Here is a 24,379-nt window from a genome sequence, read left to right as displayed (position 1 = left end):
TTGCTAGGTTTGAAAATGGTTGGGTGGGAAAGGGAAAAAGATTTTTTTTTTATTAAAAAAAGGCCACAATCAGTAGTGTCTTTCCGTGTTTGACGATGATTGTAGTTTGTGGGATCATTATAATGACATGTTAGCATAAAACACACAAGTTTTCCCAAAAGTTGAACAATTTTAGGCACAATCTAATGGCTGTCTATCGATTATTAAATCTATATAAGTTTGTGGACCAAGCAAAGATCAACCATCAAGAAGGCAAATCTATTTAGGGTTATGATAGTTGTCGTTGGCACGCTGTAAACCATGTGGCCTTTTCAGATAAAGCACGCTACCCAAATCCAATCCAGCTGCTTTGACTGTACAGGGTTTTGTTTTCTAAATCATATTTTATAGTTTTTTAATAAAGAGGGCAAGTTGGAACTTCAACAGTTGTGGTTGGGCATCCATACCCGAGTCATATTGCATCAAACTAATCAATTTGATCTAACGATTAAAAATCGGGCCTCGTCACTATAGAATTCTACATCCATACCCAACATTTTGGGCAAAGACACTCTACATTCAAGACTTTCGAATTGAGGTGGGCTTGAGCTTGCAAAACTATATATAAACTGCATACGGCCTGTGCTTATTATAATCAATATTTAATCATAAAATACAATACAACAATAACATGTCTTAAGCATCCACATAAAGTAGAAAATTACAGATAGCAGCATCTAAGCAAAACACAAATTTCTGTACGTCAATAGGAATGAATAGATATTGAAGACAAGCTCTCTCAGTCCAGCCTTCTTAACAAGTATTCAACTTGAACTTCCTTTGTCATTGGCATGATCCAATCCCCATATAAATCTGCAACCAAGGTTGGTTGTATCTTATAAACCAGGTCGGTTTTCTCTTTTTCCTCTTTATACAAGGTCACCTCTTGCCCATAAGTTTTGGCCTTCATTTCTACCCTCTTTATAATTGCCTCCTCGACCGTTGGATATGTCAACAAAGCCATCACCTTCTCCCTGTTCTGAAAAATCAAACACCACCAGCATAAGGAAAACTGACTCAGCTGGCGAAACATTCAAAACTGCTTATCACAGTGGCATGCAGAAAATGTATTCATGAACATGTACCTGTTCGATAATGGCAGCTTCATAGGACTTTGGATTGGATCGAAACTTACACTCTGCTACAAATTTACCATAGTGGATTCTCTTTGACAGAGCCTGCCATCATCATAGGACACCCCCAGTCAGCATTATGCTACTTAAAAAACTACTTTCGATTAATTACTGAATCTATTAGAGAGGAGCAATACGGGACTACTAAGGTCAAGAGCAAAAATCACATGCATAAAAAAGGTTATTGCGTATTTTGTCTTCCAAATTGAACTAGAAATGTATTGTGATGGGATATATCAGGTAAAATGAATACCTGCAAGCACATTGTATCACAAACAGCAGTTGATCCAAAATTACCATCATCTCCTTCCTTCACCAGTCTTGGAAGAATATCTCTGAAGTACATTTCCCAAACTTTGTGATTTATATTAATTGAATTGGCAATGGGATGTAGTACCTGTTTGCAAGTCGGACGTATACATAATTATATCTTCAAAATGAAAGGGGTTAAGACTCATACAAAACAAGAGCAAAAACTGGTGCTACCACACAGGAAAGGTTGTACAAATAGGACAGATTCAGAGATTGTGGAGATAAAAAGAAAGACTCCAACTTGCAGGGCTAGATCCTTGTAGTGAATTCTCAGTTAAACAATGACCCACAAGTAATTGTTTCTTTTACTGTTATGCATCAGTGTTAGATTTTTACATTTCAAAATTTCGAGTAGAATCATGTTGTTCTGAATAAATTTTGTACTTCAAATGAATACACATGATTGACTACCATTTTAAATTGATCTAATAATGGTATAGAACAAGTATCTCTAAAATAGTGTCAGGTAGACTGTTTTTGAGTATCTCTAAAATAATGGTATACCCCATGCAAATTTCTGTGACCATGTTGAAAACACCAGCTAAAGAAAGGAAAAAAAAAAAAAAAAAAAAAAAACCCTGCTGAGCACAACTTTTTCAATCACAATTAACCCATCCAAGTACGTTATTTACAAGAACTATTTCAAATGTGTTTCCCAGTTTGGCCCTTAAGTAAAGATAACCACAAGCTTGGACATAACCAACCTTATTGTTCCTAATGAATGCATGTTATATTTTACCTGAGGGTAGTGCAGAGGTGGCAACACTGGTTCAGGTAGGACATCCGGAAAGAATGGGTGCTCATCAGGACTGCTGTATCTACCAACCTAATTGCAACGCATAGTCAATAAGAAAGCCAGCAATAATACTTTCTTCAATTATTCTTAGTGTTCATATTAAGGTTTAACATACCTGACCATGAAGTTTTTCTGTTTCTTGAAGAATGTATTCGACCAAGGAGCCGTGGAACCCGACCATAGGGAAAGCATTGGAGTCATAAGTAGGCATATTATGACAATATTGAGCTCTCTCTAGAAGGCCAAAAATTATGCTATCCTCCTGCCGGATTAAGGAATGTCTTATACCTTCTAGGGTTAAATTATCAGTTTCATCCACCCTCTTCTTTGTAGCCAATGATCTACATAAATTGGCAGCCTAGTGTTAGAATCGGGCCATAGTAAACTGAAAGCAAGATGCTTTTTAACCCATCCAATAATCAATAATATGCATTTGTATGATGACCAATGGAGTTGAGTGGCTAGGAGCATACTTTTCTATGCAGATGCATCTATGCCAGAAATCATAACAATTTGGCCTAACATAATTATTTGAAGTACTTTGAACTTCAGGAATTCATGACTGTGTTACAAAAGTACTTTGACTGTATTACAAAATAAATAAATAAGCTAAGCTGCCATTCTTAAAATAGAACCGCTCTGACTTCATAGTATCTGTGAATTATTATTGAATCATAGACTTGCATACAATCATACATTTGAAGAAATCACGTTATGCATTTCATTTGGGAATATATTAATTATTAGAAAATTTAATCAGCAATCAATACAGTTTAAATAAATTGGAGTACTGGGCAATCGGCATAATTGCATACATGTTATGTGCACAACAAAATAAAGCATCGCCATTTCCAGAAACATATGAACAGTACAAAAGCAGAAGACTTGAAGAGTAGAATATATATAGAAGTCTCTTGAAACCAGAATAATCCATAGATCCATAAAGGGCCAACAAGCTAAATTGTGAAGACCAAAAATTTTAGAAAAAAGGGTTGCCGTAATTGTACCCAATGGAAGTTGCAGAACCCTGAACTGATAAATTTCCTTTCTTTGGTAAGCCTGAATTGAGGCAGGTTAAGCTGTTAGATTTCATTGCTTTCAATGGCAATATGCGATTGATTCTTGAATTAGAAGCATGGGGAGCTGAAAGAGTAGCAGGAGAGGAGGCCATTAACAGCTTAGCCTCCATTGAAAACAGAGAGAGAACAACACAAAAAAAGAGAGAGATGATGGTTCAGAAAACCAGGCCAAAATCACAAGACAGAAGAAAGAATGAAGGTGTTGGAAATCTGATGAGGGAAGGGGTTAGGTGTAGAGGTTGAATTGGTTGGTAGGTTCAATAGGCGCATGCGCCCAACAAAAAGATGACCGATTCTCCTCTGCGCCTAGTGCTTTGAGACTTTTGCCTTTGATTGTTCTGTTAGATGTCACAGGATGTGGGGGCACCTGAGCTTGTATCTCTGATTCCCTGTGGTTGCGTAGATAGACAGAACAAGACAAATAATGTTTCTCACCAACCCAATGGCTTGCACAGCTCTTCCTTTATTTTAAATGTGGAACATATTCTAGTGACAATTAGAGAATAGCAAGAACTATGTTCACATGGCGTGGTTTAAGAAAAAGAACAAAACAACAAGGTTCATGGGCTCTCCACTTTCATCCCTAAACTCTTATTATAAGACCATTCCGAGCTCAACAACTCTTTATACATATAATATTGACTGTTCACTTGGGTGTTCATTCTTTATTGACTCAACATTTGCTTTACTTGTGAGTTTAGTAGTGAAAAAATCAATTAAGTAGAATATTAGTAGGACTTAGATTATTGTTTGAGTGTTTTCTAGATGGAAATGTGTGGCAATGAACTGACCAATTTTTTGGTCATGAATGGAAGGCAATTTGGGAAGTAAAATATTGAATGAAGTCCGAAAGTAATTAGTCCTTGTAATGTAACACACTAGGACATAATCTAATGGGCCAACAAATTTTCTTTTAATGATCTCTACTTCAATCCATCAGAAATAGTAAATAGTAATTGACAAATATTTTCACCTGTCCTTTTATAACCAAATTTTATACTACCATAAGTAATATTTGAACATTATTATTTATACATTTTTTTTAAATGACAATATTCTGAACTACTCTAGTGGATGAAAAAGAAGATTGAACTCGGATGCAGCATGACATGCACACTAATCTTAACCAACGAGCCAACTAACTTAATCGACATTTGTGAAAAACCAATTTGTTTGGATCAAAGCAAATTTGAGCGAATCTTGAAACTGGGCCGCAGCTCATCCTTCTTTAGCTTTTATTGGGCTGAGAACATTAATTGGGTCAAGCCGCTTAAGCAACCTCCTCAAAACTCAAAACAAGCAGAGAGCCGCACGCACTCCGTCACTCTGTCTCAGTCTCATCCTTGTTTCCCACAAACCAGAATAACTGCCATGCCTTCTCCAAACTAAAAAACCCAACCTTTCTTCAATCTCTTCTCTGCCATGCAGATGTGTGTACCAGTTCGATCCCCGTCATGGGTTTCTAGACGAAGACTCTTAGAACAAAAACTCTCAGACCTCCACAGATGCACAAACCTAAGCCACATCAAGCAAGTCCACGCCCAAATTCTCAAAGCCAATCTCCACCAGGACCTCCACACAGCGCCCAAGCTCATTGCCGCCTTCTCTCTCTGTCGCCAAATGGCGCTTGCCGTCAACGTTTTCAATCAAGTTCAAGACCCCAATGTCCATTTGTACAATACTCTCATCAGAGCTCACATTCAGAACTCTCAGACCACACAGGCCTTCGCAACTTTCTTTGATATGCAGCTCAATGGGGTTTATCCAGACAACTTTACTTACCCATTTCTCTTGAAAGCGTGTTCGGGCAGACCTTGGTTTCCTGTGGTTCAAATGATTCATACCAGCATCGAGAAATTTGGGTTTTGTTTGGATATCTTTGTGCCCAACTCGCTCATTGATACTTATTCCAAGTGTGGGTTGCTTGGTGTTAGTGATGCAAAGAAGGTGTTTATGTTGATGGGTGAGAGAGACATTGTGTCTTGGAATTCTATGATTGGTGGGCTGGCAAAAACGGGGGAGTTGGGTGAATCTCGCCGCTTGTTCGATGAAATGCCTGACAAAGATGCGGTTAGCTGGAATACGATATTGGATGGGTATGCGAAGGCGGGGCAAATGAATGAAGCCTTTGAGCTGTTTGAAAGAATGCCCCAGAGGAATGTTGTGTCTTGGTCGACTCTGGTCTCGGGATATAGCAAAGCCGGAGATATGAGTATGGCTAGAATGATGTTTGATAAGATGCCCTTCAGGAACTTGGTTCCTTGGACTATCATTATTTCTGGGTATGCTGAAAAGGGGTTCGCAAAGGAGGCGATTATGCTATATGATCAAATGGAGGAAGCTGGATTGAAGCCTGATAATGGAGCAATTATTAGTATCTTGGCTGCTTGCGCAGAGTCTGGTTTGATTGGATTGGGTAGGAAAGTTCATGCCTCTATTGAGAGGACTAGATTCAAGTGTAGTACTCCTGTGTCCAATGCATTGCTTGATATGTATGCAAAGTGTGGTATGTTGGATGAAGCATCTAGAGTCTTTCATGGGATAGCAAAGAAAGATTTGGTATCTTGGAATGCCATGCTCCAAGGGTTAGCCATGCATGGACATGGTGATAAAGCGCTTCAGCTTTTCTCTAGAATGGTAAAAGCTGGGTTTTTGCCAGATAAAGTTACCTTCATTGGTGTCTTATGTGCTTGTACACATGCCGGCTTTGTGGAGGAGGGCCTTCAAGCCTTCCATACTATGGAGAGAGAGTATGGGATTGTACCGGAAATTGAGCATTATGGTTGTCTGATTGATCTTTTGGGTCGTGGGGGGTGTCTCAGGGAAGCTTTTAGGCTTGTGCATAGCATGCCAATGGAACCGAATGTTGTTATATGGGGCACCCTTTTGGGGGCATGCCGGATGCATAATGATCCAGAATTGGCACAGGAGGTGCTTGATCACTTGGTTAAGTTAGATCCATCAGATGCAGGAAATTTCTCCATGTTGTCAAATATCTATGCTGCAGCTGGTGATTGGGCAAATGTTGCTAATGTGAGGCTGCAAATGAGAAACACAGGAGTCCAGAAACCTTCAGGGGCCAGTAGCATCGAGGTCGGTGATGAGGTCCATGAATTTACAGTATTTGATAAATTACACCCCAAATCCGGTGAAATATATCAGATGATCGAGAGACTACGTCAGGACTTCAAGCAATTGGATATGTCAGCAAGGAGTATTAGCAATGGGATAAGTGGATGAACCGTGATGGTAATTATTTGGTGAGGATCAGCTAACTCAAACTTGGCCAGAAACACTTCTGCAAGCCTCATAATAGAAGAGATTCTAGAGAGAAACTTCTCACCAATGTTCTTACATTATAAAAGTGTATACTTGTTGATAAATAGAAGGGGATCGATTGTATTTAGTTGCTTCAGCGTTTCAGTGTATGCATTTGACTTCTAACAATTGTCAAGGTCATTCATTCTTTATCAGTGAGGTCTTACTGTCTTGATTGATCATGCTGGCTGATTTGGTTGTAAGTTATAACTCAACCTTAAATTTCTTAATGAAACTATTGTTTTCTTAAACAAAGAAAACCCAAACTAACCGTGCTCTTGTAAGTTGTATCTTAAATTCACAGATCAAAGTTAGTTTGCTTCAGAGTTTGGGGATCAAAGTGCTCAACAAATAACTGGGTACGAGTATGACACGTCATCCAGAAGAGTTCGGTTTATCTCAGATAGCCATTACCCACAAAGGAGGAGGTCCTCGTCCTTTTGTGCCATGTGTAAAGTCATATCCAATGGCCCATGCTTTGGAAGCTTTAGAGAGTAACATCCAACATGGATTGGGATGGGATAGGACTAACGGGATTGGATCAAACACCACCATGTGGTGCACATTTATTCTTACTCACTGTATATATCAGTGTGATCTGCTCTTTCATTCCTTGCCATCTTTGAAGCTTTGATCTGCCATCAAAACTCAAAAGAAAGAAGCTAAGCTAGAAGAACCCATCATCATGGAAGCTTGTTTCCTTGCCTCAAATTCCTTCACCTCAAATTCCATCAAAACTCCATTCCACTGCAAAAGAGTTGGCATTCCATCATCAATAACATGTAAGTTTTCCTATTCCTTTTATTTCAAGCAGGGAACAATGTCTGCTCTTCTTACATTTGCTAATGGGTTGCTTTCTGCCAAATGATAGGTTGCCGCATGGACTCATCTCCACCGTCCAATGATGATAGCAAACCTTCCATTGATACCGATTGGCGATCATTCAGAGCAAAACTGGTAGCGGCAGAAAAATCATCAAAGTCCAAAAAGCCCACTTCCTCACTTGTGGACCTTGACACTGTGGTTGATCTTCCGCAGCCCATCACTGTTGGTGACAAATGGGCTCACACAATCCATGAGCCTGAAAAGGGCTGCCTACTTCTTGCCACCGAAAAGCTTGACGGGGTCCATATTTTCGAGCGAACAGTCATTTTGGTCTTATCCACTGGGCCTTTGGGCCCATCCGGCATCATAGTCAACCGGCCGTCCCTTATGTCGATCAAGGAGACACGATCCACAGCTCTTGATGTTGCGGGCACGTTCTCGGATAGGCCGTTATTCTTTGGCGGGCCTTTGGAGGAGGGGCTGTTCTTGGTGAGGCCCAAAGGGGGAGATGATGTGGTTGGGAGGAGTGGCGTTTTTGATGAGGTGATGAAGGGATTGTATTATGGGACAAAGGAAAGTGTGGGTTGTGCAGCTGAAATGGTGAAAAGGAATATGGTTGGGCTTGGGGAGTTTAGGTTCTTTGATGGGTATTGTGGATGGGAGAAAGAGCAATTGAAGGATGAAATCAGAGCTGGTTATTGGACTGTAGCAGCTTGTAGCCCAAGTGTAATTGATTTGAGGAGTGTGGGAAGTGTTGGGCTGTGGGAGAAGGTCCTTGGTCTTATGGGCCGTAGGAAGGTTCGGTGAGATCCATTTGTTGCGGCTTTTATATTAGAAGAATATGTAAAATTTGTAAGGAAAATACAATTACATCCATCTGTCGTGGCTTTTCATTTTTCCCATGTATATGGACGATTGAGTACAATTCGTGTTCTTATTAATAATCTAATGACAGAAACGGTAAGATATCTAATGTGATATAAAAGGCAATATAGATCCCCCGCAACCCTTCATCTCCACCAAAGAATTTGGTGAAAAGCTGCGGCACCACTTATAGCTGACCGAAATGTGTTTGTTTGGTTTGTTACACTTAAAACCATGCATTTTTCTTTGGTAAGTCTTTGTGGGAAATGTTATTCTTGGTTTTCCTAACCTTTTAGACTTAACTTAAGATTCTCTTTGTTTTTAAAAAATGTGTATTTTACCGAGTCTTTTAGATGTATACAAAAAATATAAGTTATTTATTGAAAAATATGTACGTGTATATAATATGTATATTGTACGTTTGATTTTAAAACAAAAACGTTTATTTTACCGAGTCTTTTAGATATATACGAAAATACTAACCGAATCTTTTAAAAAATACATACATACGTATATGATAGAAAATACTAACTAGGGTTGAATGATTGGTTAGGTGGCCATTCTAGTCCTTGGCATTTGCATCATCTTAGAAGGAATCCTCTCTATGTACATTGTCCATTCTAGGCCCAGGATGTTTTTGTTTAATGAAAGGATAAAAAAATGATTTCATCAAGAAAATGCTTAATACGCATGCACTTTGTCATCCGATGGTTATTACTATTTAAGTATAGCCTTAATTATCTTGATTTTTGCATTACTGATCTTTAAATTTGATTCTCATATGCAGGATATGGCACACTTGTACAGCCTTGCATCAACTGCACGAGCTAAAAATAACGCACCGGGTGGAGATGATTTGGGACAACAAGCTTGAAGTTCTTTCCCGGCACCACAAACAACCTTTGACACGTGATTCATGCCATATTAGTAAGTACACTTGTTGAATCCACTATGCTCTCATGTACACTTTGTTTAGCATATCACTAAATGCTAATGTCCAAAGAGGTTGTTATATAATATAGGACTAAGCATACCACTTCACCAAGAGAGTCAATTAGAAATTGATACGATCACTGATGGACTAGTCCTCCTAAAAGACTCAAAAACTCTTCCTGGGGGAACAGTCTTCATATGTCGATATGCTGCCATGCTCATCCTGAAATCAGTTTTCAAGAAATGGGTTGAAAGGAGACCATGCATTGCTACCTAAGGGGCGGAACTATCTACAAGGCTACATTGGCCAGGTAGCTTTTTGAAGAATATTTTTTTAACCAATTATAGGCCATGTTGTTTTTGAAGAAAAACAAAATTAAACCTATATAGTTCATCAACTTGCCGTTCTCACTTGTGGTTGGGACTCTTGTTTTGTGGCCTTTTTGGCGGTTTCCCCACTATTTCTATGATGACACCTTTTTGGTGGTTTCTCCATTTTCTTGTGTTAACCTTGTTTTGCATTTAATCTGCATTTGTTTTATGCTAAATTTATTGAAAATTAGTTCATAGGGCTATGAACTAGTGCGGTTTATATGATTTAATGTGTACTTTTATTTCTAAAAAATATAAAAATTGTAAGTTAACAAATATCATTATATTTTATAGCCTAGCCATTCAAAAATTCCTAGTTCCACACCCTAGGTAAGAAACATAAGAAGTTCAAGAAAACTAGGCAAAAGTTTTGTAAGAAAATGATATCTTTATGGATGAACTAGAGTAAAAAAAATTTAAAATTTCATGTCACCTATCAAACCCAAATTGGTACATGGTCTACAATTAGATCGATAACAACATACTCTAGTAATCTGTCCATCCTCCTCCCAGTTAAGAGAAACAGCAACAACAACATAAGATTTTAAGGGCCTGTTTGGTCTCCTACTTGGATCCAATTTGTAAACGCCAATGAGTACATGATCATCCAGGCTATGGCAATCGTGGAGAACACGAGGATCATCCCATACTCACCTCCGCATCATCATGAGGTTTGATTGTCGTAAGCGTGGTTGAACTTTTTCATGCAATTTCGGAGGATGAGGGGTGGCTAAATTTGATGTGCTTTAATCATACCTAAAATTTTGCAAGATATCTAGTGCAATATCAAACATTCTCGCATAGCATCCTCTACAATCCAAACTCTTCTCATCAACCTGCCCTCCTCTACTAGGGATCAAGAATACATCAACCGCGTGGTTTGTTATGGTGACAACATCCACTAAGGCTAATGAAGTCACAAGGCGAAGAGATGCAATGATGATACTATATTTTGTAAACCTCACTATAAATGCCACTGAGTATGTGATCATCCAGGCTGTGGTAGCAGTGGAGAACACGAACCAGAACCTTGTATACCACCTCTTTAATAGAAGTGGAGCCCACCAATATAATAAGGCTCACCTTCATTAGAGAGGTGGTACACAATGGATTCCGAGCTTCTGCATTTAGGCCTTGTGCATTTACCCACATTTTGTTAAAACTAAGCCACTCAAAAAATTTAACCATCCTACACACGACACATCATCAAATATTAAACGAGTTTATTTATTTATTTCTCACAACTCAATAATTCATGTTAACACTGTAATTAACATTGTTGAGGATTTTGTTTAACGTGTTTCCTCCTCTTTGCAGTGAGCTTTTTTTGGGGGGAAAATTGCAGTGAGGCAATTGAATGTTTATGGATCCTTGAGATTAGGGATAGACGCTACTATGTAATTGGCTAGTGTCGATTGTCTCTCTTCCTTCTTTCATCATGTTCTTATGCGTGTATTTAAAATTTTAATATCTTCATCTCGGTTTGGGGTTTACACTAGTGGCATGCATGACAAATCAGTTTACAATTCTCTACAAGAGATTGACATATGACATTATCATCACTGATTAATCTTATCCCCAACGCCATGGGTTTGCACAAAACCTTCTATAATATAAAGCCTATTAGTTCTTGCAATAGAAGGAACATAAAAAAGCGCACGCATACGATAGAAGGGGGAGGAAGTGCTTAAAAGAAAAAACCCAAATGACGTTATAACGTTAAGGTTAGCATTTTTTTCGGGTCAATTAAAAAAATGACTTACAATTTGATGATGTGTTATGTGTTGAATGGTTAGATTATTTGAGTGTCTTAGATTTAACAAAATGCAGATAAATACATGAGAACTAAATACAGAAGCTCAAAATCCGTACACAATATGGTATATAAATATAATATAACTAGCATTTTTGTAATAATATTGTGCACAAAGAAAGAAAGAAAGAAAAGAATAAAATGTAAGGAAATAACATTGAAATTCATCCCCCTAGTATTTTTGTTCAACTTTTTGAGTCTTTGAGTCTTTTGAGTTGACCCATAATAAAACCCCAATAATATCAGAATAAGGAAAAACGCCAATCAGATTTGGACAAAAACAAACAAAAGCAATCATCCAAAAAGCAATCTAAATTTCTTTCTTTGCATATAAGTGCGAAATATTTAATATAAAAACAGCGTACTTTTCAATTTTCTTTCTCATATTTTGGAAGTCTTAAACAACGAAAAACATGATCTACGCGCCTTTCAACGCACGTAGTCAAAACCCCCGACCACCTCAGACCTCGAACGTCATGACGTGCTTACGTGGCGGGACATGAAACCGCGCGTGAGTGTGACACTCCGAGGAAGATAAACTGAAGTAAAGTGACAGCCACTTTCGGAAACTGTTAGGTTGTTGCTTCAGTGAACCCAGGTGTCTCCATCTTTTTAAGTACTTTCCGAATATAAATATTTTTGTACCCAAAAAGCATGGAAGGTGGGGAGAATCTAGAAAATGTGAAAAAGAAAAAGGTTAAAAAAATGGCCATATCTTTCAAATCCTCAAAAACCCAGAATGGAAAAAGTAATAATTAAATGGGGAAGAAAATCATTGGAGCAAAAGCCAAAGGTGAGAAGCAAGGTATATAGAATAAATGGAGAGAGGCAGACCACAAGTTGACAAATTTGAAGTCGTTGTTCTTTGAACAAGTCATTTGCTGTTGTTGTTGTTTTGCTTCTCTCTCTCTGCCCGTGGGGGAGATTAAAAAGGAAAGATCTTTTTTCTCTAGTTTTGGGGTGATGTGGGATCCCTCTATTTTCTCACCATCAGATTCTGCCGCAGCAGATCTGAATTGCTGTATATTCTCTTGTCTGGAGATAATAATCTTCTAAGTTTGTTCTGATTATTCAATGGCAGCAAACAAGTGCCCCACTTTGTTGTTTGTGTTCTGGTTCGTGGGCTTCTTGGGTTGTTCTGATTTGTTTTGTTCACTCAGTCTTCTGTATTGCGGCTGTGGATTATGATGGAGCTCGATTGGTTTCTTCTAGGTCGCTGCCAGTTTTTGGAAATTTCGGTGAATTTGTAGGGAAACTCTGATAAAGCTTGTAGGAGGATCACCATATGAGGTAATTTTTAAATTTCAATTCTGTGTGGCTTCTTTAATGGTGTTGTTTATTTCTCTCTGTCTCTGGTTTATTTATTTTCTTGGTTACTACTTTGTAGTGCTGATTTAATCTTCAGCCAGTAATTAACGTCTGATTTGGGAAATGGGTTTTATCCATTCTTTTTTCAGTCTTTCATGTTTATATCCCGATAATAAATTGTAGATGTGTTCATTTCTTCAATCAAGCAAGCTTTAGTGACTAGGCAGCCAAATTTCTTCAATCAACAACCCATAGTCTTACCCAGTGCAAGTTAGATAGTTAATTGGACTTAGATTTTTAGTTAATAAGATGTAGGACTTCGTGAGGGAAAAATGTGCCTTCTTTGAACTGAAAAGTTCTAGTGCTGTAATTTTTTTCCATGTCTGAAACAAGTGAACTTTTTTTGTCCGAGAACAAAGAAAAGGAAAGTTCTTTAGTTAATCATGTTTCACTTTGGTTTTTGTTTCGACTCCTGATTAGGTTTTGTCAGCAGATTAAGTAATAATTTAGTTTTCTGTAAATCTATTTCTTTCATGAATTTCTTCAGTGAACTGACTGTATCTCTGCTTCTGCTATTTTTCCATATAGGCTCAGATTTTGGACTGCATGATTTGATGGACTAGTAAACGCGTGTATTTATTCTTTATCCATAAGATGTATCATCATAATTCGAAATTTAAAATGGTAACTTTGAGCTGCATGTAGCTTAAGATGATAAGTTCTTTCCTTTCAAGAAACTTAGATGGACAGGCAAGGGTTGTTGGGTTGAAGATGTGCTAACGTGGAACTATGATTAATGATATCACTACAGATGAATTGCAATTTCCAAAATTATATCTTAAAAACAGCTGACAAAGATTTATGCTTTCTCAGTTGATTAGTTTTCTGGTATCGCATATGGCTGAGCTATTGTTGCTGTCTTCTAGAAAAATTTATATTGCTTTCAAATCTTGTCGGAATTAGTGAGTTGCCTCAAGTTTCAGTGTGAAATCTGTCTACTCTGATCCTCCTTTGAAATTTCCTACTTTTTTTTGTTCAACTATTACTTCTTTCTATGTATAAACCAATATGGCAATGCGTCTGAATTAATTGCAGGAATGGGAACTGAAGTACAGTCAAAGATGTATCTACCAGGATATTATTCCGTACAGAAACTAAGTAGCAATGTTGGCCATGGTAGCTGGTCCCTACTCCATGAAAACAAAAACTTGAAGAATGGGCAACAATATGAATTATTCTTGACAAGGCCGATTATGGATGGATTTCATGCGCGCGATAAGGAACAAATGAGGCAAACTATACTGAAGCATGAGTCAGTATTCAGGCATCAGGTGTATATTCTAGAACCTAAATCTGTTGAGCTCTGAAGTGTGATTATGACTATAGCTTTTTTATTACAGAGTTAAGAAATATCAGACAACAATGGTTTTATGTTGGTAAAAAAGTGTCAAACTTTGAGTACTCAAAATCGTTAGCTAATATTTGAACACCTTTATGTGTGATTTCTCATTCAGCTCAATGAACTCCATCGTCTTTACAAAAGGCAAAAGGACTTGATGAATGAGATCAAAAGCAAAGAACTACTCAAACATCAAAAAGTAGCAGGGACATCACTATCAACTTTCTCGTCCTCTGGCTTTCCAAATGAAGATGACAGAAACAGCAGGCATAATTCTAATTTACCCTTCGTTGATTCCAGCTTTGGTAGACCATGTACATCGAGTACTGGTATCAGCCAATCTCCTTGTAATTCTATTGGAAAAACCCTGCAAACCAGTGGTGGCCCCAGCGAAAGTAGAGTCAGGATGAAGGACCACGAATCTCTGGATTCCAGAGGGAAGAAGCCTCGGAGAAGATTGTTCAATCTTGAACTTCCAGCCGATGAATACATCAGTGATGGAGAAGAACCAGAAGGAGTTTTCATGGGGTCAGGTACAGAAAATTATCCTCCTAACAGAAAAAATGAGGTTACTCAGGCAAGAGATGATATTTTATCTAATCACATTGGTGAAACATCCGGCTATAACAATGGTTTGCATATAGAAAGAAGCAGTGGTTTGACTGATCTGAATGAACCTATTCAGATAGACAAAGTGTCCGCTTCAACTTCTGTCTTTAAGTATGGTAATGACTTCAGCTCCAAAGAGGAGATAGAAAGGCAGGTTTTATCTGCAAATGCCTACAAAGGTGTCTGGCCTTTTGCAAAGAAATTCCCTGAAAACCCACAAATGGAGAAGGATGGAAGAGTTAGTAATCTGCATTTAAAGAACGAAAGGCACCAAAAAGAGTGGTCAACATATGCTCTCAAGGCTGGTAAGGAACTAGTTATCTAACTTCTTTTTTATTTCTGAAATGTCTTCCGTCTTTAAGATTCATTATTACAGAAGAAACGCTCTAAGCTTATTTCATAATTGGTTTAACTAAATAAACAATATCACCAAGACTAGTTGAGCATGTTTCCTCCATTGTTTACTTTACTGCTAATAAAGCACCAGAGTATAAAAGCTTACAAATGGTTTGGTTTATTTCAGAACAAACAAGAAGTTTTTCTGGTGGAAGGTTTGGTCTTCAAGACTTTAATAAGCCATGTGAATCATCAGAAACTGAAGCTAGGATAGTCTGCGAGCCTACTAAGTTTTTCTCGTCTGATCAGAATAAAATGGAGAAGCAAAGAAAGAGGACAATTTTTGGTATAGAAATTTTTGAAAGAGATATCAATTCATCTGCTAAGCCTTTGCAGTCTGATGTGACCATTTCCGAGTCATCTCCTAATTGGACAAAACCTCCAATTAGCTTGAGCCAGAACTTAATATCAGCTCAAGGAAACACTTCCTTGAATAACTCACAATCTGATAAGGCTTCGATCATGTTGCAGCAAAGCACTGAAGTTATCGGGGACATATTGCTTGTAGATTGTAATTCAATACCATCAACTCCCAGTCTAAAAGCTGAAGTGTCGCACCAAAATGGTGTCTGCTTTCGTGCAAAATCGGATACCAATGAACTACAAGCTTCTCACCCCTCAATCAGCCTTGCTTTCCCAAATGGAGACGGCAACCGCAATTTTGCGAACCAAAGTGATTTAAGAAAGGTCCCCAATCAAAGTCCTGTTCAGGATTGCTCATCGTTAAAGCGTGGCCATGATGCTGAGAATTGGAGAGTTGAAATAGGCGATTGGATGAAGACTAGGAAGACTTTTGCTCTTCCCATGTTTGACAAGGTTTCTTATCCTTGTTCATCCTCAAAATCTGGTTGTCTTGCTTCTGCAGTTGATAATGGCTACACCGTTAGAATTGAATCAGCTAAAAGTAATGTGGTTCAGGATCCTGTGTCCCACATGTGTACAGTGCAACTGAAAGCAGATGGTCCGGTTCTAGAAAAGAGATTGTTTAATGCCAATGCTGATTCGAGATACCAAATAGATTTAAATAGATGTTTTACTGAAGAAGAAACTGAAATGACTGCCGCCTCTCCAATTATGAGAACTGAAACTGTGATTGATTTGGAGGCACCAGTGATAATTGAATCAGATATAGATGCGGAACATTCTATGCAAAGCAAATGTAAGGAACCTCTTGACTTACCTCATGAGGGCCTTCTCAGAGTTGCAGCTGAGGCTCTAGTTGCCATCTCATCATCCCAAGGTCATGATATGCAGGACAGTGCTGCACATCATCTTCAAGAAAGTGCCACTTGTCACGAAACAGATGCTTCAGAAAATGATTCCCTTCTTTGGTTTGCGGAATTAATTTCTTCACATGAAGGAAATATTGACAATGATAAAGTGGCAGAAGTTAAGGGGACTGCCTGTGATGAAGATTATGTGATGGATTTCTTTGAGCACATGACATTAAATTTGGTGGAAACCAAGGTAGACCAGCACTTCTATGTGCCTCCCAATCAAGAGAATCCAAGAAAAGAAGTGTCGCTTCCCAAACGGCCACGAAGAGGTCAGGCAAGGAGGGGCAGACAACGAAAGGACTTCCAGAGAGATGTACTTCTCGGCCTTGCTTCTTTGTCAAGAAATGAGGTGACTGAGGATCTTCAGTTAATCGAAGGGTTGATTAGAGAAACTGGTGGCAGTTGGCAGTCAAGTTTGACACTGAGAAATGCCGGCAGGAGTGGTAAGGGAAGGGGGAGGAAGCGTGTGGGAACCTCTACTCCGTCTACCTCTGTAGCCGCAGTTAGCCAGCCCCAGATTGAGGAACCGAAATGCGAGGAGCTGCAGGGACTTGAGGAAAGAAGTCTAACTGGTTGGGGTAAGAGGACAAGGCGGCCACCAAGACAAAGATATAGTTCTCCTGTTCCTAAAAGATAAGTGGGGGGGAGCCGTCCTGTCCATAGAGTTTCAGAAGAAGGGCATTAAAGTTTTAGAGCTAACATGCATGGATCTTCCCTCGGGTTTTCTAAGCGGTGGAGTTGTAATTGTATGTATTATGCCAAATTTGAGCCATCCTTAGTTTCATTTCCTGTATTCTGAGTGAACTTGTACCATTAATCAGAATAAGTTTACAGAAGAATTTGTTGAACTCAAAACATGAAACATAACTGCAAGAGCAAATCAAGGCCTTTAGAGTTGTTTAGGTACTTTCAATAGTCGGAAAAATATTTTTCTATCTTTTCTTTTCTGAGCCTCGTCTTGGATCCACCGACTCAGTGTTGTGAAAGTGTAAACTCACTGCAGAGTTTGACGAGAGACATAGCACTTCGTCAAAACAGAGAAACGATATACAAAAAGCACCCAAAAAAAAAAGGGTGTTTCACTATTATGTCAAATATAGGGGCCTAAATTATAATTTTTTCTTCTTCCATGAAATTGACTTTAGAAATACATCAAAAATTCATTTACAACATAACAAATAGACTTTGAACTTTTTATAAATTACAAAAGTATCATCCATTTCTTAAAACAAGCCAAACCCCTAAAAACCTCATTAAAAAAAAAAAAAACCCAAAACACTCAACAAGGCATCAAAGTAATTTAATAATCAAAATTAAATTCAAAGGGTTAGCTGTCCTTTTTTGAGTTTATTTATAGAAATTAAATGGTGTAGTGTTTATATATATCACTAGTGCTAAGAATGTGTATATAACTAAAGAACTCCGAGCCTCTACATTTAGATTTCGTGCATTTTCTGCATTTGGCAAAATCTTGACTATTTTAATAATCTAACTGTTTAAAGACATGACATGTTATCAACATAAGTTTTTAATTTTATTTTTCATTAGACAATTATTTAATTATTTTAAAAAATAAAAAATAAAAGAAAAATCCACAAAAAGTGAGGGGGGAGGGCTGTTGGTTTCTCTCAGAGAGAGAGAGAGAGAGAGAGAGGGAGAGAAATGGTTAATGGTACAGCAGCTTGGGTGGTGTTGGGTGGGGTGGGGAGAAGGATGGTAGATGGTATGTCTATTTGGGTGTGTTGGGGTTGGTACAGGCGGCGGGGATAGGGGAGGGGAAGCTGCATTCAGTTTTTTATTTTATTTTAAAGATTATTTGACTTTTAATCTTATTTTTTAGTTTTAAATTGAATTTTCCAATATTTAAAGTTATTAGATATTTTTAATTAAATTTCTCAAGGTTTGATGATGTGTCTTGTTTTAAGCAATTAGATTATTAGGATGATCAAAATTTTATGAAATGCGAGTAAATGCGTAAACTCTAAATGTAGAGGCTTGGAAATCATAACTAAATACCTAAAAAAAATAAAAAAAGGTATGCAATAGTTAACCAATCTGCAAAACTTTGTTATTAGTTTTCTTTTTATACTTCCAAGTCCAAATTAAGGCTATGCTGCAGGGTATAATTTTTTCGAAATATATGTTTACTTTCTGTTTGCATACACAACAGTTACTCTGATTAATCTATTAAGAGTCAACCTCATAAATGTCGCTATTTCTTTGAGCGTGATTGATCAAATTCTTACAAAATCATTTAAGTACGAGAAAAAGGGTTTGATAAACCCAATATAAGTACAAAGCTTACGTTTTGTTAGATTGGCAAAGCATGATCCAATATTCCATTAAAGAAATATATACAAGGATTTGTTTCCCCCCATGTGCGGGGCTAGGGCCCCTTTTTGGTCCCTTTGAACCCAAAAAAAAAAAAAAACTCAGCTACGGGATTTTGACAAAAAAAGAAAAAAACACGAACTGTGGGACAGGTGTCACATTTTCTTGGCATAATTTTGTTGTGTGGTTGCAAAGTTGTTCTTGTGCCTGTTGCGATCTTTTGCTTTAATTTTCTTATTGGGTCCCTTTTGCAGCTTTGAAAAAACTATCTTCCGCATTCTTATTGGGTCCCTCATGCCTGGAAAACTTTCCAAGACACCTGTAACAGGGCCTATGCAACCCTAGTTTCAGTATATTTTTGAGCAGAACCAGCAGAAGAAGGCACAGCGCTTCTCATCAACCGTGAGGCCGTAAGACGAGTTAAAGTGCAGGATGAGTGATCCAGAAAGCATTACTGTTAGTGATCGTCCGAGTTCAGAGCAGTAAGTTTACAAACATACTACTTTGCCTTTCATTACTTGTATAACTAGTTGTTTTCAGCCAACTTGAGAAACGATGTTGTAGCATAAGTAGTTCATTTTACCCAAATTAAACCAACCATTTGGACATTCAAAATTATAACAGCCCCACTTTTTTTTGGCTTCGTTTCAGTCGTAGCTCAAATTTGCTCTTGGTTTAAATTTTCTTGTTTAACAGCCACACTTTTTTACACACATTAAGGAATTTGTGAAGAGAGAGAGTAGTGAGAATGAAAATAGTCAATAACTTTTTATTAGTGTTTTTCCTCATGTTAGAGAAAAACACTCAGATGCAGTTAGTACTAATTAAGATCAGTTCGTGCCCCGGACTGTAAGTCAGAAAAGGAGCTCATTATAAGCAGTTAATGGGACTTGAAAAACTTAGCTCTTGGTCTGTTGTTAACTGACATTGAAGGAAATAGCAGCTACGAGTATGTAACTTCGGCTTAACTAATTTCTAGCTATATATGATCTGTTATTTATTTGCATAATTATTACTCTTAGTTTTTCTTATTAATTACAAGATTACATATCCATAACCCTTTATTGCAATGACAATAACATTTTCTCATTAATTGTAACAGCTCAAGTAATAGAGAACTTTCTACAAACGCATTGCACAAATATATATTTTTTGTCATCACCATGCTAGGCGTGCTCCTTCAACTGAAGCAGGGAGCTGGAACAAAATCTCTATTTGACACAGACTACCCGACCATTGTGATCCTTATTGTTGTTCTAATCGTTTACAGCGGGTCATTAATTGGCAGTACATATATACGCCAAAATCACCTTAATAATTCAGATTTGGGAAAATTCATGAGCAAGATTAGCCTCCTTTTTGGAGCTCTTGCCCTGGTTTTGGAATTGGTGATTCTTGTTCCGGCTCTAGGGGTAGCTGCCCTTCTCTTCTGGATCGGTTGGTTTGTGAGTTTTGTAGCTGTTTACTCATACCCATATGTCAAGGCATTGTATAAAAGTGCAGTTGCAGGAGTTGTTCAGGCCTTTGAAAAATTGAAAGGGTATCTGAAGAACATGGTCAGTGCCTTTACAATGAACTCTGGGGACCCAACTGGGTCACCCTCTTGAACCAACAAGCTGCAACTCAGAGTTTGCTTCTAATCTTGTCTGGGTGTTCTGTAATAACGTCCATCTGCCCCCAACATGAACATGGGCGCCAGCTTATGCTTACGAAATCTGCGTAGTTTGATTTGTGATATAGCACTTGGTCAAAACAGAGTATAGCATGAAACAAGAAAGAAAGAAAAAGAACCCCTCTATGCAATTGTTACGCCTATCTGCATGACTTACCATTGTTATTTTTTGTTCTTTTTATTCCGGGTCCAAGTTTAGGCTTTGCAGGGTATATAACTTTTGGAAACATTTGTGTTGCCTTCTGTTTTAGCCTTGGTGCATATCATTTACTCTGTTTCTAGCTATTAGGACAACGTCCTCCTCAATGTCCTCATAAGCTCATATAGATGCCCAAAGCCTTTTTCTTGGCTGCTTGTGATTGTGCTGTACTTGCTTACATAAAACTTGCTTTTTTCCATTTCTGGTTCAAACAATATCACATCCTCTGATCAAATTCTACCCCTTTGTAGCACAAGGGCCTTATTTTATACCATATAATGTGGCCATTGATGTTGTAGCATTTCACATGCTTACGAACTAAAGTGTACATACATACATACATACAACTTTACCTTTCATGTTTGCAGCAATTTTTTTTTTTTTTTTTTTTTTTGGTGCCAGAATGTTTGCAGCAGGGGGTGTGCACGGTCTGCTTTACCCTCAAATTGGTATCAAATCGAATATTACACACAGCCCAGTTCATTTCGGTTTGGGTATGTAAGATGGTATGAGGCGATAGCCGCGAGCCATCGTTTTCTCAAATTGAGTAAGAGGTGAAAAGGAGATAAAAACGTTTAGAGAGAAATAGGAAGAGGGATAAGAGAAGAAGAATGAGTTTAACAAAGAAAAAAAAAGATTGAGTATTAATTGGGCTAAATGATATAGGTGTTACTTGAGCTCACTAGTATGACTTGGATTAGGCTTATAAATAAATAATCTAGTTGGGTTGAACATATTTTTTCAAGGCAAGAACCGATCCGAAATTGATTTTTTTGATTTTTTTGATTTTTTTTCGTTTTTGTTGTAAACACCATGTTTTATGTTCCAGTCGACTCGATTGACCGGTTTGAACGCTTTTACTTGCCCAGCACTTATGGTTAGCCAAATAACTTGACCCAAATTAAACCAACCATGTGGATTTAATGAAGACCCATTCATAATTATATTAGGCTTCATTAAACATTTGGCCAAACTAATTTGAATGCTTCTTCTATTTCTTATTTTACAGTCTGAAACTAAACCCTGGTAATTGAAAAATTACCCCAAGCTAGCTGCATCCGGTATCTATTTAAACTCTTTTTGCCTTGGTTTGAGGAGAACATATACATACAAATACATCCATACCCCGGACATATTGATGTAATAAGCAGAGCAGTTTATGGGAATGGGACTAGTTTAAAAACTCTGCTCTTCATCTGTTGTAAGCGTTTAAGTTGTAGATCATAGTTTTCCTTACTAGTTTGCAATGCTGATAACAAATTGTCAGCACAAGCAGAGAACGTTCTACAAGGGAATTGCATACATATATATTTGCTTCCATCACCGTGCTAGGAGGATTTCTCCAACTGAAGCAGGGAGTATTTGACACAGACTACCACACTCTTATGATCATTGTTGTTGCTCTTATGGGTTAAATCGGATCATTAATTGGCTCTATATATATAAGACAAGCTCACCCCAATTCAGATTTGGCAAAATGGATGGATAAAATTAGCCTTCCTTTTGGAGCTCTTACCTTGGTTTTGGAATTGGTGATCCCCTTCCGGGTTTTAGGGTTAGCCTTCCTCTGCATCTGGATCGTTTGGTTTGCGAGCTTTGTAGCTAACTACTTGTTCATGTACCTCAAAACAATGTATGAAAGTGCAGTTACAGGAGTTGTTGAGGCCTTTGAAAAATTGAAAGAGTATTTGAAGAACATGAACATGATCATTAGCCGCTGCTTCACAATGAACTCAGGGGACCAAACTGGTTTACCCTAACCTCATTTTTTTGGGTGGCCCAAATTGTGCTGAGAATGGGCTTTCTCATGTATACTTGTTTGATTCGATTCTGTTGTATTGTGTTTGTAGCTGAGAATGGCCTTCACATGAAGTGAAGTAACTGTATATGTAATTATTCTACTTATTATTTTATAATAAATTACAATTTCATTCCCTTTATCAATTGCCTTTCTTCTACTTAATTGATGGTAAGATGATAGGATCAACAATCAAGACAATCAACATGAAGGTATTTAGAACCCCATGAAGGTAAATATTCAGTTATGCTAAGATAAGTTCATATTATTATTCTTCTCCAATATGAAGGTATTTATACAAGTACAAAGATGTGTTAACCCTAAATAAAATAGGAAATATATATAAATTACAATAGGAAGTAAATCTCTATTACAATATGACTAAATAATAATTGGTAAGTGACCAAAATTCTAATGAAATAAGGAACCAAAATCCTTAACACTCCCCCTCAAGTTAGGCAAAGATATTTCGCAAGCCCAACTTGACAAGCGAGTCACAGAACACCATACTTGAGAAGCACCAATTGTAGAGAAGGTCTTTTCGTCAACCACGAGTGAAACAAGTGACAAACTAAAACAAAGTTCGCAGCGGAAACACAAGAGCAAACCCTAAAAAATAGGGCACATAGGAGAACACAGAAACCTTGTGAGCACGGTAATAGGTCAGGCAGAACATAGAAACCCTGTGAGCATGGCAGTAGATAAGGTAGAACACAGAAACCCTGTGAGCACGGTAGTAAATAGGGCAGAACACAGAAACCCTATGAGCACGACAGCAGATAAGACAGAGCACAATAGAAGCAACAACAACAATGTCCCCAGCAAGAGAAAACAAAACTGACAGCAGCAAGAGCAACACAAGGCACTGGCACCAGCAAGACAAGGCAGGGCAAACAACTGTGGCAGTAGCAACAACAGAGATAACTTCTCTTCACTCTCCCTCTCCCCCTGAAGAGAAGGGGTCGACAGTGACATATGATCAACGGTACTTGAGAAACAGGCACGACAATTAGTCATGATAGATAGGTAGCTGAATTGTAGCTGAATAGATGAGCAGCGGTGTCACTCCCCCTCAAATCCGACGATGTATGAGAGTCGAGATTTGGAGAAAGTAACACCGAAAAATAAAGTTGCATCTATCTCCCCATCAAATCCGACACTAGTAAAGGGTCGAGATTTGAAAGAAGAGAAATTGAAATAATAGTAAAGAGAACATGCCCGTCTCAGGGCAGAAACAAAGGCAAGAGGAGAAGGTGGTAGTATACGACTGTCCCATGAAGAAAAAACTTCAAAAAAGGAGAATAGTAAGGGAGGAAACCTAGCAAATCATGAACAGAGACAAAGACAGAGATAAGGTGCTCAAAGCAAAGAAGCATGTGAAGGCTAGGTGCGGTGAAAACACATATGAGAGGATGAACAAAAGAAGATGACTATACAAGATGAAGACGCATGATGGGTTAGGAATGAGGGGTGCCAACGACTCTCAATTTGGCAGAGGTTATCACAGAGGTTAAGAACCTGGCTCTTATACCATGTCAAACCAAGTAGGGTAAATATTCAGTTATGCTAAGATATGCTCATATTATTATTCTTCTATGGAGGTATTTATACAAGTACAAAGATGTGTCAACCATAAATAAAATAGGAAATATATCTAAATTACGATAGGAAGTAAATCTCTATTACAATATAATTAAATAATAATTGATAAGTAACCAAACTTCTAATGAAATAAGGAACCAAAATCCTAACTAAGTAAGGACTCGCCAACAGTTTATGCTAATCTTGCTTTATATATGAAGAATTAGTATGAGCTAGCTAGTCCCACATATTGTTTTGTTGCCACCGTCTTGTTCCAAAATGATAGAAAGCAAATGCCCACAAGGACAAAAATACTTTAAAAGAA

General features: G+C 37.9%; 4 protein-coding genes across 4 annotated transcripts; 3 read left to right on the top strand and 1 right to left on the bottom strand.

The window, feature by feature from the left end:
* Positions 1-600: 600 nt before the first annotated feature.
* LOC117621163 (chorismate mutase 1, chloroplastic) lies at positions 601-3,785 on the bottom strand. The gene is made up of 6 exons (XM_034351490.1): positions 3,288-3,785; positions 2,396-2,621; positions 2,224-2,310; positions 1,426-1,569; positions 1,125-1,217; positions 601-1,018 (listed from the first exon to the last, which is right to left on the bottom strand). The coding sequence occupies exons 1-6, from the start codon at positions 3,467-3,469 to the stop codon at positions 779-781; spliced, it is 972 nt and encodes a 323-aa protein (XP_034207381.1). The 5' UTR covers positions 3,470-3,785; the 3' UTR covers positions 601-778.
* Positions 3,786-4,664: 879 nt separating this feature from the next.
* On the top strand, positions 4,665-6,992 carry LOC117621162 (pentatricopeptide repeat-containing protein At3g29230). Its single transcript, XM_034351489.1, has one exon. It carries the CDS (start codon positions 4,782-4,784, stop codon positions 6,597-6,599), a length of 1,818 nt encoding a protein of 605 aa, XP_034207380.1. The 5' UTR covers positions 4,665-4,781; the 3' UTR covers positions 6,600-6,992.
* Positions 6,993-7,087: 95 nt separating this feature from the next.
* On the top strand, positions 7,088-8,439 carry LOC117621164 (UPF0301 protein Cpha266_0885). Its single transcript, XM_034351491.1, has 2 exons — positions 7,088-7,459; positions 7,549-8,439. The coding sequence occupies exons 1-2, from the start codon at positions 7,363-7,365 to the stop codon at positions 8,307-8,309; spliced, it is 858 nt and encodes a 285-aa protein (XP_034207382.1). The 5' UTR covers positions 7,088-7,362; the 3' UTR covers positions 8,310-8,439.
* A 3,815-nt stretch (positions 8,440-12,254) lies between these two features.
* Positions 12,255-17,408, top strand: LOC117623290. Its single transcript, XM_034354205.1, has 4 exons — positions 12,255-12,774; positions 13,888-14,123; positions 14,307-15,105; positions 15,324-17,408. Exons 2-4 carry the CDS (start codon positions 13,890-13,892, stop codon positions 17,108-17,110), a joined length of 2,820 nt encoding a protein of 939 aa, XP_034210096.1. The 5' UTR covers positions 12,255-12,774; positions 13,888-13,889; the 3' UTR covers positions 17,111-17,408.
* The last annotated feature ends 6,971 nt before the right edge of the window (positions 17,409-24,379 follow it).

This window comes from Prunus dulcis, chromosome 3 (genome assembly GCF_902201215.1).
Source record: "Prunus dulcis chromosome 3, ALMONDv2, whole genome shotgun sequence".
NCBI classification, from domain to species: Eukaryota; Viridiplantae; Streptophyta; class Magnoliopsida; order Rosales; family Rosaceae; genus Prunus; species Prunus dulcis.
This window is presented reverse-complemented; position numbering and strand designations above follow the sequence as displayed.